This window comes from Ostrinia nubilalis, chromosome 12, assembly GCF_963855985.1.
Source record: "Ostrinia nubilalis chromosome 12, ilOstNubi1.1, whole genome shotgun sequence".
In the NCBI taxonomy this organism is placed as follows: Eukaryota; Metazoa; Arthropoda; class Insecta; order Lepidoptera; family Crambidae; genus Ostrinia; species Ostrinia nubilalis.
In genome coordinates, this window is record NC_087099.1 from 15,052,628 (window position 1) to 15,069,598 (window position 16,971).

The 16,971-nt window shown below is 40.3% G+C and overlaps 1 protein-coding gene across 1 annotated transcript; it reads left to right on the forward strand.

Moving 5' to 3' along the window:
- The first annotated feature begins 673 nt into the window (after positions 1–673).
- On the forward strand, positions 674–16,608 carry LOC135077060 (FAST kinase domain-containing protein 4). The gene is made up of 11 exons (XM_063971657.1): positions 674–776; positions 985–1,162; positions 1,705–1,892; positions 2,219–2,446; positions 6,816–6,988; positions 7,983–8,199; positions 10,868–11,018; positions 11,505–11,735; positions 11,839–11,905; positions 15,466–15,571; positions 16,381–16,608. Exons 2-11 carry the CDS (start codon positions 985–987, stop codon positions 16,495–16,497), a joined length of 1,656 nt encoding a protein of 551 aa, XP_063827727.1. The 5' UTR covers positions 674–776; the 3' UTR covers positions 16,498–16,608.
- The last annotated feature ends 363 nt before the right edge of the window (positions 16,609–16,971 follow it).

A 16,971-nucleotide genomic window follows, 5' to 3' on the forward strand; every position in this document is an offset into this window, starting at 1 on the left:
AAGATGTGTCGTTATGGGTTTTTGAAATAACTAAACGCGACGGTTTTCGAATCACGAATAACGTTTTCAAAACTAGTTTTTTTTAAACGAAGTTATTTCCACAACTCTCAGGCAAGCGTGATAATTATAACGTTAGGTGTTTGGTTAGCTGCAAGACATTTAGGAACTTATCACCTTCAAAATAAGACTCAAATTCAATTGAATATCTAACGTACGACGAACATTATACCTATTTCATCCACACTTATGTTAACGTCCTATGGCTTTCTCACTCGCACACGCACTCGTTTCGTTGCGATCCTTATTAATTGGACACCATACATTACTCGCTTTACTCCTTTAGGTTACAAAAAATATGTTTAAGAATCGTCAATGTACGACGTTGTCCTCAAATCTGTCATAACGAAGCGGGAAACACGTTATTTTTTATGTCAACCAAATATCTACCTTATGTTGTTTGCTTAAGTGTGAATTCAGTTTAGCTTTAGAGCGTTGTGGAAACAATCGTGTTGAATAACGAAGAGATTCTAACGTTGTATGACGTTAAGAAAAAAACTAGTTTAGGCGTTTCTGCATAACGAGTGATCACTGGTCAGGCTGATCACTCGTTTAATAACCCGTGATAACGAATAACGCCCATCGCTAAATCATACAATTTGTAAAAATGGCAATACCAAAAAAGTTATGTCAGTCGTTGTCAAAAAATTAAATTACATTTCAATGATTCAAAATTTGGATTATTTTCCTAAAACTATCTAAATACTTCCGTTTAAAAGGTAATTTAATCAGTTTTCAATAATTATCTATTACATTGTTATTGTTGCCAAATTGTATTTGATATAAGTTTTCGTGATGTAAGAAGATGTGTTTTGCTAAGTTTTTGAGTGAATTTTGCTGTAAAATATCAATTTTTCAGTGTGTAATTGAAGTTCTAAGTGTAGTTACAAATAAAAATTTATATGGATGTGTACTCTTTTGTTTTAGATGTTGAAATTCAGTGGTGCTATTATTTGGAGGTTAGGAACCAGGGCCACCATACGTAAATACTCCGGCCCTGGAGTGACAGTACTGAAGACTGATAAGGGTGACTCCTCCAGAAGTATCACCGATAAAGTACCTCCAAATATCGTGGATACTAAGGACGACTCAGGTATAAACAAAGGTGGGGTGTGAATTGCCACCATAAGTTACACAGTAGTTTGGAAAACTCCTGGCTAGTTGACTGATGTGTTTGCACAAAGCACCACACTTATCTTGATGAGGGTATTTATCTGTACACTGTGTCACTGAATGTTTTATAATATCATCTCATCTCATGAAGTAAAATTAGAATTTCACTATTGATTCAGATTTTTACCATTTAGTCTCTGTGCATGTTGTAAATCAAAAGGCTTATTAACATAAACATATCAGTTTTGTATCACTTGTTATAGTAATTTCATCTATTTGAACATGATTTTTCATTTAAAATAGATGCCTGGCGTAGGTGGAAATCAAACCTATGATCATGGGTGGGTGCTTTTTGGATGACTGGTCTAAATACTGAGCTACAGAGGTTGATCAGCAAGTCCTAACCTAGCCTAACCTATACCAACTTTATCATTATTATCACAGTCCATAGATGTCCATTCCTACATGCTTTACTCATTGATCTCTGGTAATATTTTTTTTATGTATTCTCAACAACGAATCAAATAATTCCAGGTCTAGTAGCAGCAGCTTTTGCGTCACTTAATTCTCCAGAGTCTGACGACAAGAAGAAGCCAACTCACAAATCATTGAAGCCGAACAAAGGCCAGATGTTGGACAGCCAGATACAGAAAGCGACTGACATTAACAGCCTGCTTGTTGTGGCTGAAAACTCTGTGGTGTCAAGGCGACATGCTCTTAAGGTACGATCTTGATTTATTATTCGAAGATTTTTCAGATTTAGGTTGCTACTTTGGATAAGGTTTGCTATCTATCATTAATTTTACTCTAAATGGAAACATGTACACCACTTAATGTGCTGATATTTGGCATATGCATGTTCTTTTCACATTGCACCATGCATGCATAGTATACAGTGGCTGTTAAAATACTTAAGTCAGAAGAGGCAATCTGACCAAAATATTTTCAAGAGAATAATTTTTGGGTGAAACCTCTGTTCAACATGCAATATTCTTCAAATAACAAAAATACCCATAGATAAGCTTGTTCAACATAATAATAATTCCAGATGGTATCAATCCTATCAGACTGGTCCAACAGCAATAAAGTGAAGCTAGCAGACTTTGAAAAGGATCCCCGCTTCCTAAAACTCTGTCGCATTCTGGCTAGGACACAGACGACCCAGGCGATAAGCTCTCTGACCATGGCTGAAGACCTCAGCACTGTGCTTGGGATCACGGGAGACGATGAGGCTGCAAGGCTTATTGCTAATTTGACGTTACCACAAATGATAAAGGTAGGTAAATAAGTTTGACAGTTATCTAGCTAGATGATAAATATGATAATCAAACCCAAGTAACATTTTACTCCATTTAAGAGTTCAATAGTGGTTCACATGTACTCCACAAGCTGTGTATGTCAGCTGTATACGAGCTGTATAGCTTGCTATAATGCTTTTATAGAACCAGTTTGGGCACAAATTAGACAGCTTTAAGTTCACTATGGCTGTACATTAGCAGTATAATAGCATTATAATAGCAGTTTAAGTAGTAACATCGTACTTAAGGCTGACTTACGGCACTATATGGGACGCAGTGTGAACCATACAACGTACGTGAGGACAATAAAGAGTAACAAGTGGCTAAATGCACAGCTTTCAAAGTTATAAAGTCCGACAAAAGTACTCCAATGCTACCTAAAGTTCACGTGTGTCTTAAATTATTTCCACATTTTAATATTAGTTTGGTATTTGTACGTGAGTGCCAAGAGGGAAACAACTCGGGCGGATAATCATTTATGCAAATAATAACACGGGTTTTAAATACTTAATAATGTTAATGCCATTGGGAATGCAACTTTATCGTGAAATGTATACATATTTACAGCTAAAATATTTACGCGCCTCTGTAAAAACGCGATATTCATTTGAAAATATTTAAAACTGGCTGAGAGGAAATCTACAATTTTCAGTTTTTGATATTGGATTGGCATTATAATTATATTACGGTAATTAATTATAACATGAAACCAAAACTCAATCGCTCTATCTGCGAATTTTGTGATAAATCTGCATTAATTTTGGAGATTTATTTGGTAAATAGGGCAGGTGACCCGGTTTTGGCCATTTTAAGAATTTTTTAGACTTTGAGGCTATATCATTTTACAGTTTTTGTTATCACGGACTTATTTCTTGTAAAAAGTGATTAAATATATTTAGATCTAGCCTAAGGATACATTTTTTTTCATAATGATTCAATGGAAAAATAATCCTGTAGAAAAGAAAAAGAAATGGGAATTTGTGCCATTTTTGGCCAGCTTTACCCCGTTTCTGGCCACAGTCATGTGCCAGTTCTGGCCATCAAAATTCATAAAAAAAAAACAAAAACTACTCGACGGATTTTAACGAAACTTGTTACAATTATTTTTCATACTCCTGGGCAGGTTATAGTATACTTAGGAATTCCCACGGGAACAGGAATTAGCGGGAAAATCCTTTTGTATGAAAAATCTAAACTGCTTAAGTTAAGACGCTTGAAATTTGGCATGTAGGTACCTTAGTAAACTTAAAGCTTAGTTACAACAAGGAATTCCCGAAATTCCCACGGGAACGGGAATTAGCGGGAAAATCCTTTTGTATGAAAAATCTAAACTGCTTAAGTTAGACGCTTGAAATTTGGTATGTAGGTACCTTAGTAAACTTAAAGCTTAGTTACAACAAGGAATTCCCGAAATTCACACGGGAACGGGAATTCCCGAAATTCCCACGGGAACGGGAATTCCCGAAATTCCCACGGGAACGGGAATTCCCGAAATTCCCACGGGAACGGGAATTCCCGAAATTCCCACTGGAACGGGAATTCGCGGGAAAATCCTTTTGTATGAAAAATCTAAACTGCTTAAGTTAGACGCTTGAAATTTGGTATGTAGGTACCTTAGTAAACTTAGAGCTTAGTTACAAAGAATTCCCGAAATTCCCACGGGAACGGGAATTAGCGGGAAAATCCTTTTGTATGAAAAATCTAAACCGCTTAAGTTAGACGCTTGAAATTTTGCATGCAGGTACCTTAGGAAACTTAAAGCTTAGTTACAACAGGATATTGCAAAATTCCCACGGGAACGGAAGTTAGCGGGAAAAAACATTTGTACGAAAAAATCTAAACCGCGTAAGATAGATGAAGGGGGTAAAACGGGATCCACGCGTACGAAGTCGTGGGCGGCCGCTAGTATGAAATATAATATCTCAGCTTGAATTGAAATCAACATTAACCTATAGTATAAGTTTATGCGGTTAGTACTGGAACAATTTTCTTTTCACAAAACCGATTTTTTTAGTATTTGGTTTCGATGGAGGCATTATAATCGTTACTCTGAAAATGAATCGATTACTTATATCAAAATAGCTAAGTAATTAAATTGGAAAATCACGATAAAAACTAAATGGCCAAAAGTGGGGTTCTTCGTGCACCACTTTTGGCCATTCATGTGGCCAAAGATGGGAAAATTCATTAATTCTGGCTCCATTAGTGGCCACCTCTCATAAACCCCTTAATAAACAAATAGCGATAAAATATCATTAGTACCACTTAGACAGTGTATTCTTTATTAAGGATTAACATAAACATTTAAAAAAATAAGAAGGATTTAGAAAATAATGATTGTTTACTCACCCGCTCGCCTTAGCCTTTTTGCTAAGACTTAAAACAATTAACGCTGCTCAAAAAATAATGACTTGTTGGATTGAAGTGAAGCTTGACACATCAAAGCTGTTAACGCTATCAGTGTGGCTAATATTAGATATTTTTATTCCCGTAAACCATAGAGTAATATATTAGTCTTTGCCTTAGTTATAACGATTTGAAGTTCTAAATGGCCACAAAGGGGTCGGTGGCCACAACCGGGTCACTTGCCCTATTTTAGGTTATGTAGAACAAAATGGTGGAAATGAAATACGGCTATGTGAACTGTTATAACTCCAATTTAATGCGGTGAGCGTATATTAGGTTCACATGTGTTCTGTTAGAATGCTCTTATCTATATGAAGTTCCACATTTGTACCACTACAGCGCTAATGTCTATAAATTTATTCTAATGTGAACTTATGTACAGCTTTAAGATGTACCTAGTTCAGGTCAATTGTGTATCTTTAATTCTTTCAAATACTGAAATTTTAGAGATCCGCAATAAAAATTATTAATGTCCGTTAAATCGCCTAGCCCAGGTACTAATAGTCAAGTATGAATACCTAAAGCATCAGACGGTAGTGTTCCCGGTTTAAATTCGTTTATTATGCTTGACAATTTATTCAAAGCGGAATGAGGAATACGATTTTCAATAGCCCATGTTCTTATTTTTTTTTGCGAAAGGTTAAATAATTGTCCAAATCAAAATGGTATTCACTATCACAAGAACTGCAATCATCACACTCTGATATCTGGTATATTTTGAAGGGAAATTTCAGGTTCAGGCATAATATTTTCCTCTGCATCATGTACAGAACCACCATGAACAACTAAAAACAGGCTTGGGGAAATGTGTAATAGAATATCACATTCACATTCGTGTTCAGCTTAAAGCAAATAAGAGTAGTACTTGTGGACAAATAAACTGCTATTGATGTTAATGGACAACACATATAGTCCTTTTAACAGCCTACAGTGTACATGCGAACCATTGAAACACTTTTGTACAGATAGTAAAAAAAGGTTATTTTAATTATCACAAACAAGTCCTACTACAGCTACTAGCTGTATAACAGTCTAAAACAAGTAAACATAACAGCCTTTGGCTTTATAAATGACCACGTGTGTTCTATTAAAATGCTAGCTCTATAACATCGTACAAGTAGGCCGTTAAACAGCGGTTGCCGTATCTCTACCCTCCTATAATGCTCTTAGTCAGATGGCTGACTAAAGGATAGTTGTTAGAGTATTATAACACCAACAATCGTATAAAAGTATAACTCTACACTAGTCTACACTCCTATAAGTCCCTTAGACAGGTATAGGTGTAATTAATTGCAATAATACAGCTTATACATCACGAGTGAACTGTACTAATGCTTTAAGTACCTACACATTGGAACTAAATGTGAACTCTTAAATGGAGTAAAATGTTACTTGGGAAAATTATTATTATTAATACTTATTCAGTATTAGTAATAGAACTGCTTTGTTCTTCAAGTATTGCTATTGCCTGCTTTTGCCTGCTATTCAGATACACGCGATACCCGCGCGCTTTCTGGTGGTTCTCATTAGCGATGCCCTGTGCCACGCGAGCCCGTGCGCCCAGTGTGGACGCACTATTAGAGAACTGCCCAGCAATCGCGCGGTTATCGCTGTCTGAACCAGTAGGCCTAGGATGCGCGCCGCGATAATCGTTTATCACACCATTTTATCGATTTTGCCCATACACATTTTGATGTCGATGTCAACGCGAAATTGTGAACTCCGTCAGTTTGTAATATAACGCGTGAGATTGTAAACTAACAGTGGGTTAGGTTAGGTTAGATTGTAATCTAACCACGTCAGATTATAATCTGACGGAATTCACAATATTACGGTGACATCGATAAAGTGTATCACGACGCGCATCCTAGCCCGGCAGGCCTTAAACAATTTTGTCTTCTTTGTTAGAATAACCCCTGCCACTATTTATCTTATCTCCAGGTAATGAAAGCTCTCCAACACAAAGGCAGAAGGAGCACGCCTCTGCTGCGCGCTCTCTCGCACAACATCACGCGGCAAGCCGAAGTTATTGACCTGAAGAAATCAGCTGATTTGTTATTCTCCATGGCCTCACTCAACTTTCCAGACCCTGTGCTTTTGGACAGGATATGCAAGTAAGTGTTGTATTTCAGTTGTAGTGTGGCTTTCATAACATGACATTAATTATTCACAATATTCACTATTTTTGCGTGCTTAAAATATCCGGTCGCCGAGCACATAGAATTTCGTCCAATAACCCCAAGCTACCTACCCTTATCGCTCGCGTGTAATTATATTGCTGTCGCACTCGCACAATCACTGCGGCCGCCCGTCGCACAGTCGCTCGAACCTCGGTCATTGGACGAAATTCTATCTGCTCGGCGACTGGACTTTAGCTTCCGTCATGTGATGTGATTAACATGCTGCTAGCATATAAAGACGAATGTTCGGTTGCTGATGTATTTTCATGCGATGAGACAGGGCGTTACTGGCGTAGAACCAGGCTATTTAAACAAATATTATGTCGATGGCCCGAACTTTGTTGTATCATTATTTATTACTGATCATTGCTTTGTTAATAAAACAGTCGTAACTCACGTATATGTTAATTCTAGTGACGTGATAGAAACACTGCCTGTTGACTACTGACCATAGTTTTGGTCGTCAGACAATGATATATTATGTTCTTTCCAGTGACGTAATAGAGACCCTGCCTGCCAACAAAGACAAGCCCTCAGTAGTGAACTCCATAGTGGTGTCTCTTGGTCTTCTGAAGTACCGCCACGAGGCAGCGCTAGCTTAGGGCACTTTATGACTCAAAATCTAATGTTAGATCACAGCCGACCATTATCTTGGTCGCAAGTCTGTCATAAGCAATTCACTAACATAGGCATAATGTTCTTTCCAGTGACGTGATAGAGACTCTGCCGGCCAACAAAGACAAGCCCTCAGTGGTGAACTCCATAGTGGTGTCCCTCGGTCTCCTCAAGAACCGCCACGAGGCGGCACTACCGTGGGGCACTTTATGACTCTAAACTCTAATCTAATGTTAGATCACAGCCGACCATTATCTTGGTCGCAAGTCTGTCATAAGCAATTCCCTAACATAGGCATAAATGTTCTTTCCAGTGACGTGATAGAGACCCTGCCGGCCAACAAAGACAAGCCTTCAGTAGTGAACTCCATAGTGGTGTCTCTTGGTCTTCTGAAGTACCGTCACGAGGCAGCATTAGCGGCACTTGGCGCGTGGGTATCGCGGCGCGGACGCGCGGGCGACGCGGCGGCTGCGGTGGTCACGCTCGCGCATCTGCACTTCGAGCCGCCTGGATGTGAGGAGCTGTTCCAGGTCAGTTCCTTACTCCATATAGTGTCTATAGTGTCTCTTGGTCTCCTGAAGTACTGTCACGAGGGGGCGCTAGCGACGCGGCGGCTGCGGTGGTCACGCTCGCGCATCTGCACTTCGAGCCGCCGGGCTGCGAGGAGCTGTTCCAGGTCAGTGGCTTGTAAATTCCATAGTGTCTATAGCAGGGTTTCCCAATTTTTTTTTGCCAAGGAACCCTAATTGATTATACTTTTCCTAGCGGAACCCCCGTACTACTCCGCCCGCACGCCCTGCCCCTCCCTTGTGCGTAAACAAGTCGGTGCGAGCGAACAAAGTCGGTCACAAAACGTGGGATAATATTTTTTACGGAACCCTTGCGGCCTTTCCACGGAACCCCAGGGTTCCGCGGACCACCATTCGGGAACCGCTGGTCTATAGTGTCCCTTGGGCTCCTGAACTACTGTCACGAGGGGGCGCTAGCGACGCGGCGGCTGCGGTGGTCACGCTCGCGCATCTGCACTTCGAGCCGCCTGGCTGCGAGGAGCTGTTCCAGGTCAGTTCCTTACTCCATCTAGTGTCTATGGTGGTCTCCCTGGGTGTCTCAAGTACGTCACGCGGCGGCTGCGGTGGTCACGCTCGCGCATCTGCACTTCGAGCCTCCTGGCTGCGAGGAGCTGTTCCAGGTCAGTTCCTTACTCCATCTAGTGTCTATGGTGGTCTCCCTGGGTGTCTCAAGTACGTCACGCGGCGGCTGCGGTGGTCACGCTCGCGCATCTGCACTTCGAGCCTCCTGGCTGCGAGGAGCTGTTCCAGGTCAGTTCCTTACTCCATCTAGTGTCTATGGTGGTCTCTCTGGGTGTCTCAAGTACCGTCACGCGGCGGCTGCGGTGGTCACGCTCGCGCATTTGCACTTCGAGCCTCCTGGCTGCGAGGAGCTGTTCCAGGTCAGTTCCTTACTCCATATAGTGTCTATGGTGGTCTCCCTGGGTGTCTCAAGTACCGTCACGCGGCGGCTGCGGTGGTCACGCTCGCGCATCTGCACTTCGAGCCTCCTGGATGTGAGGAGCTGTTCCAGGTCTGTACCTTGTTCCGTAGTGTCTATAGTGTCTCTGGGTCTCCTGAAGTACTGTCACGAGGGGGCGCTAGCGACGCGGCGGCTGCGGTGGTCACGCTCGCGCATCTGCACTTCGAGCCTCCTGGCTGCGAGGAGCTGTTCCAGGTCAGTGCCTTGTGATCTCCTTAGTGTCTCTCTGAGTGTCCTCAAGTATCAAGGCAGCGCTTGCGGAGTCAGATGCGTGAGTGGTGATGCTCGCATATTTGCATTTCGAGCGCGGCGGGCTGCGAGGAGCTGTTCCAGGTACTGACATGCCACTACATGGGCTTGGTGACCTTAGTAAGCTACTGGGCTTAGTATATTCCATAGTGGTGTCCCACGGTCTCCTCAAATACCGTCATGAAACAGCACTAATGGCGTCGCGCAAATGCATTTTGAGTTGCTGGACTGCGAAGAGCTGTTCACGGTCAGTGACTTGGTGTACTCCATAGTGTCTTTAGTGGTCTCTCTGGGTCTTCTCAAGTATCATCATAAGCCAGCATTGGAGGTGTCAGGCGCGTGGTTGACGCGGTGGTCACGCACGCGCACTTCGAGGAGCTGTTCCAGGTCAGTATCTTAGTAGACTCTATGGTGGTCTCTTTGTGTCTCCTTAGAACCGTCACGAGGTAGCGCTAGGCGCGTGACACGTGGTGACATACGCTTATTTGACTTCGAGCGCGGCGGGCTGCTAGGAGCTGTTCCAGGTCAGTGGCTTGTTCCATAGTGTCTAAAGTGTCCCTTGGTCTCCTCAAGTATCGTCAAGAAGCGGCGCGGGCGGAGTCAGATGCATGGGTGGCGCAGCCTTACTCCATATAGTGTCTATAGTGTCTTTGGGTGTCTCAAGTACCTCCACGAGGCGGCTGCGGTGGTCACGCTCGCGCATCTGCACTTCGAGCCGCCGGGCTGCGAGGAGCTGTTCCAGGTCAGTTCCTTACTCCATCTAGTGTCTATGGTGGTCTCTCTGGGTGTCTCAAGTACCGTCACGCGGCGGCTGCGGTGGTCACGCTCGCGCATCTGCACTTCGAGCCGCCGGGCTGCGAGGAGCTGTTCCAGGTCAGTTCCTTACTCCATCTAGTGTCTATGGTGGTCTCTCTGGGTGTCTCAAGTACCGTCACGCGGCGGCTGCGGTGGTCACGCTCGCGCATCTGCACTTCGAGCCGCCGGGCTGCGAGGAGCTGTTCCAGGTCAGTTCCTTACTCCATCTAGTGTCTATGGTGGTCTCTCTGGGTGTCTCAAGTACCGTCACGCGGCGGCTGCGGTGGTCACGCTCGCGCATCAAAATGGCGTCATCACCATAATGATCATGTCATATTTTATAGTGTTCACTGCTGATAATTTTGTTAAATGTTAATCTTGATGAGCTGCCCTAGGCGACTGGCCAGATGGGTTAGGGAGGTCTAATTTTCGCATATTTGTTACTTAGTCGTCTCTCACAACATCCACCAGAAAAGTGGGGGTGGATGTTGATTAGTTTCTAGATAAAGAGAGAGAGAGAGAAGAAATATAAAGAGAGAGTAGTAAGTAAGAGAAAGAATTGTCCAAACCCCCCTTGGCTGGACCACGATACAAAACGACTAATCACAACCTGTTTGCTTACAGACGGCAGTATCCCTAAAAGAGGGCGAGCTATCCAAACCCTCCGCGTGGCTAGACCTGGTGTTCTCGCTGCTAACTCTAGAAAAAGCCAACAGACAGCACCTTGAATCCACGCTCCAGCCGGAGTTCATCGACAAACTACTGTCCGCTGGAGGTAGGTGTAAACTATATCACACAAAAACAAATGTAAAAAAAGAGAGCCAAGTTCAATACAAAAATTATGCTTGCCTGTGGGCTTCGCCGTAAAAAAAATGGAGATCTAAATGAGTGCCAAATTCTATATACAAAATCCAATTAAAAATTAATGACGCTCGTATTGCTCGGATCAAACACCAAAAATTGGTGGGGCGCGTCTTCGTGGATGAAACGATCTATAAGAGTAGGCGCACACCGTTGATTTTTCGTCGGCCGATAGTTTAGTCGGGCAGTTGATCAGTATGGGCATGTATGGGAGTGCGCACACTACGCCGATTCGATTTGGCCGATTCTTCATACAATTTAAAATCGGGCACAACTATCGGCCAACTTAAAATCAACGGTGTGCGCCTACTCTAAGTGTGACTATTTATAAACACTCTTTATGCACACCATACAAAGCCACAAACAGTCAACAGTCCATTAATCTACCCTCATTTCCCAGAAATCCCGATACCCGCGCGTCGCAAGCTGATGATGATCGACGCGTATCTCAACCTTAAATACCCCGGGGAAACCCCGCGTTTGCCAGAAGACGTAGCGGTGGGAGTCCCCGTGGTCTACACTAAAGAGAAAAACCTGTATGTACAGAGCATCATGGATACCTTCAAAATTCTGGTGTCGGCTGATGCCTTCTTGAAGAAGGACTGCAATTCCGGCATGGGATTTTTGTACGGTAAGTTTTGAGGGTGGAATGGCGATTCTAGAAGTATGTTTTTGAAGTTATATTTTTCAGAAATATGTATTGGTGATGTTGTAATTTTTTTGGTTTATTTTAGATGCTGAATTCGCGGTAGACGAAAAATGCCATCCAGTTCCATTAGAGAAAGCTGCAAATGACAAAAGGTACGGTAGATTTGCTTTATTGTATTTTAATATTAGCAGATGTAAAGATCAAGACAGAATATGAATGGCACGTGTTTGACACGTGGCCATTAATTCCATATATTTTCAGAATCAGAATCAGAATCAGAATCATCATTTATTTGCTATAAATGTGGTACAGGAGATGGTTACAGTTAATGGTTAGGTCTCACAATTAGTCATTTCTGACATGCAAATATTAAATTAATTAATTATTAAACATTTCAACAAATTCCAATATTATCAATGTAAGATGTCAATATAAATGTCAATAGTAGATACTCAATGTCAAAAATTCAAAAATTGTCGATGTCAAAGATTCACCAAGCATAATTCAATAAAGATTACATACATAATTGCAAATGTCATCTAATAATAATTTATCACATCAATATAATTATTCAAAGACTCTTATTGACTTATCTGTTAAATATTCCTGCACTGTGTAATAACATTTGCTAACCAATAATTTAAATAAGCGTGTCTTAAATGCTCGAATAGGCAGTGTTTTTAATTCATCTGGCAATTTATTAAAAATTCGTACTGCCATTGGGTAGCAGTTGTCACTTTGCAAGGATGTGAGCATTACAGGCAGTGTCAGTTTGTTTGGATAGCGTCCACGATAATTTGTATTTACTTCACTATTGCTTCTGAAAAGGTAGGGGTGCATCTTTACAAAACAGCTCATTTCAAAGATATAGATGCAGGGTAATGTTAAGAGCCTTAATTTTTCAAAATAAGGTTTACAACTTGTCCTAATGGATAGCTTACAAATGGAGCGTATGCATTGCTTTTGAGCAATAAAAGCTCTGTTTGAGTCTACTGAATTGCCCCATAATATAATGCCATATCGAAGCATAGAAGCCACATATCCATGATATGCTAATAGAGCAGTTTTTTCATCTGTAATGTTCACTAGGCGCCACAATGCGTATGCAAACTTATTAATCTTATTACACAGCGTATGTATGTGTGGCTTCCATGTGCACCTACTATCTAGGGTTATCCCCAAGAAGACTACTTCATTACTTTCGTCAATGTTTTGTCCATTATGCTGTATTGATAGTTTACAAGTTTTATCATTTCTCTGATTATGAAACTGAATATATTTGGTTTTTTTAATATTAACTTTCAAATTATTATTCTTCATCCAGTTGATTACGTCGTTAATTGTATTGTTAATGTCGTTATTATATTCTGTCAATGAGTCATATGTATTTGGAATCACCACCGATACATCGTCAGCAAATAATGTACAAAAATGTTGCGTGGATTTTGGGAGGTCATTAATATACAATAGGAATAACAATGGGCCAAGGATACTACCCTGCGGTACGCCAGTGATCTTATTTTGTGTATATGATCTATATGTCCTTTCATTTAAATATTTATCTAGATTTCTAATCTCTACGTATTGTAATCTTTCGCTTAGGTAAGTTTTTAGCCAATTGTAGATTTTACCTCTAAGGCCATATTTTTCACACTTAGCTAAGAGGAGTTCATGCGATACGTAATCGAATGCCTTACTCATGTCGAAAAAAATTGCCGTAACTTCTTTTGATTTGTCTACATGGCTCATGATTTTCTCGATAACTTTAAAGGTAGCCAGAGCTGTTGATTTGCCTTTTTGAAAGCCATTTTGATTTTTATTTAAAATGCTTAGTTTGTTTATAAAGGTTGTCAACCTGGCAAACATGGCCTTTTCTATAACTTTTGATAATATAGGTACTAAAGCAATTGGCCTATAATTATCTAATGTGTCAGTGTTTCCAGATTTGTGTATAGGCTTTATAATGGTTGTTTTTAATTTTTCAGGGAAAATGCCCTGTGTAAAAGACAGGTTAATTAAGTAACTCAATACTGGCGCAATTACAGTTTTAGTAGCCTTGAGAACTTTTGTAGGGATCTCATCATATCCTACAGAGTTTTTGTTTTTGAGATTCGCAATTATTTTAGTTATTTCATCACTGTCAGTGGGAAATAGAAAAATTGTATCATTCACATACTGGACGTGGTTGTGGGTATTATTTAGCACATTTGTCGTGCTATCCCTATCGCCTAATATTGGAAAATAATCATTAAAAAGGTTCGCTATGTCATTTGGTTCGTATATATTTTTGCCGTCATGTGTAATTTTTTTTATATAATTTAATTTCAAATTACTAGAATTTTTTATTAGAGTCCAAGATGCTTTACATTTATTTGTACATGTCCCTATATATTTTTTATTACAGTTTTTTTGCGAGTTATTTATACATTTTTTTAATATGGTTGTATATTTTTTATATTTGATTTTGTCGTTGATATGTCTATTTTTATAATATGTAAATCTTAGTAATCGCTTTGTTTTACATGACATCCGTATACCTTTCGTTATCCACTGACTTTTTTTTCGTTTTAGAGCTATTTTTACTCTTTTTATTGGAACGCATAATTTATAAAATAATGTAAGGATATCATGGAAATTTTTGTATAGTATTACATATCTGTGACGTCACTTGGTCTTCAAACCTAAAGGACATCATCCATTTTGGTCCAAAATCAAAAGTGCCGGCCAAAAAATAAAAGTGCTGTATTCTGATAGAATACGTCCGCCTTAGCATTTATTACTATGGCACCAAAGCTGTAGCACCACTGTGCATCGTAGTATTTGAGTTCTAAAAATATATGAAACGACTGACTTTGATCTCAAATACAACGACGCACAGTGGTGCTACAGCTTTGGTGTCATAGTAACAAATGCTAAGGCGGACGTATTCTGTCAGAATACAGCACTTTTTTGTTATTGGCCGACATTTTTGATTTTGAACAAAAAATGTATGAATCGTCGATGAATTTTAGATCTCAAATACTCGACGCACAGTGGTGCTACAGCTTTGGTGCCATAGTAACAAATGCTAAGGCGGACGTATTCTGTCAGGATACAGCACTTTTTTTTTATTGGCCGACACTTTTGATTTTGAACAAAAAATGTATGAATAGTCGATGACTTTTAGATCTCAAATACTCGACGCACAGTGGAGCTACGGCTTTGGTGCCATAGTAACAAATGCTAAGGCAGACGTATTCTGTCAGAATACAGCACTTTTTTTTGTTGGCCGGCACTTTTGATTTTGGACCAAAAATATATGAAACGTGGATGATGTCCTTTTAGTTATTTGAAAACTGATTCTGTTACAGCTGAATAGAATTTTTGAAAGAAAGAAATATTTTTTCTTATATAGTTCAAAATTCTTAATAAGCAAAATCCGTATTAAGACTAGAACATAGATCTTTTAAAGCCTGGTCCGTGAGCACGTAGAATTTTGTCCAATGACCCCAAGCTAACCCATCTTTATCGCTCGCGTGTAATTATATTGCTGTCGCGACTGTGCGACGGGCGGCCGCAGTGAGTGTGCGAGCGCGACAGCAACATAATTACGCGCGAGCGATAGTTTGGGGTCATTGGACAAAATTCTACGTGCTCACTGACCAGGCTTTAGAGCAGATTAGCTTTAGAATATTGTTTACATTGTCAATGACCCAATATGTCTGTTTCACAGCAAATTCCGGATAGCAGTGCTCGGCCTGGACTACCACGATATGACGCGCCGCGCGCCCGCGCCGCTCGGCCTCTGCCATCTATGCGCACGCCTGCTCGAGCTCAAGGTATGACGTCACTGGCCCACTGTAGCCCACTGCTGGGCAAACGTATGCTCCTTAATCCGCACCAATAGGGATGTTTCCTTGGTCAAAAAGCAAGAGTTTTAATTAGTCCGTCAGTTAACTTATCAAAAAATACTCTACACGTATTTTTCACTTTTTCAAACTAATGAAAATTTAAAGAGATAAAGCGTGCCAAAGTTCATAAGAAGAGGCCCGTGACGTCAATGCTTGCATAAAAGTGCCGCACGTTGTGACGTCGTGTGGAACTTCAACGCACCATAACTATGTAATTATTTATTAGATTGACAAATAAAAATATATGTGTCCTTAATTTTTTGATATTAAACATGACGGACTAAAAAAATTTTTTTAGGAAACTAGTCTATAGTAAGGGCTATATTTCACCGGGACACTATGGCGGCGTAACCAGTCGCCGCTATCAACAAAATGTATACAGCTCTATAGAGAGTTACTAACCTGGTGTCCGTTTGGTTGCGCAAAGCTGTATACATTTCTAGCACGATTCTATAACAATGAAAATATGGTTACATTCTTGCACTTGCACATTGGCAACGAATAGAAAAACAACTCAATAATATGCACTTTTTACTTCATAATTTACAAAAAAAAAGTTTTTATTTCACGTGATTCAATTCCAACGTCCCGCTCAAAATTAACATCTGTCATTTAAGTGACAGCATTGAGTTGTAGGCAATTGGCCATAAACCATAGACTTTGGAAGTAACAGTTCATAATAATTTGCGATTGAGACCTCTGAAGATACATATTTAAAATTTCAATTTCTTTTCCAGGGCTTCAAAGTGCTGCAAATCCCATACACCGAGTTTAACCCGAAAGATAAGCTAGTGTCCCGCGTGCAATACATCAATACGCGACTACAGCAGTTAGTGAGCAACAAGACGGCGTAGTTGTGTATGTATGTGTTGTATTTGTACATATTGTATGTCCACTTTAGTTCGGGGTGTAGTACGTGACGCCGCTTGGTGGCGCTAGCGGGATGACGTATTCAGAAGTAGATTTTTTCAAAAGCTGGCTAAAAAGTCTACGGACTATGGCAGTGAAACCTTTTTCGTATTTTTGCCTGTTTTCTAGTAAATAATTTGACTTTTCAACTCTTCAGGCAAAATATTAAAGGAATGTAAATGACAAATGAAATGTATAATGCTTTTATACGTATTTGTTGCCAGCTTCTTTAAAATATACCATAGATACAATCTAATTTACTAGTAAATATCGTTTGCACGAAGTGCTTAATTTCATCCAGATTCGTTCTTCTCAAACAATAGCCAACTCGTTAGCCTGAAGTATTCATCCATATTCATATTGCATTCTCTATCGATATCATAATCTTGTTTTGTACCTAACTTAGTTTATATATCGAT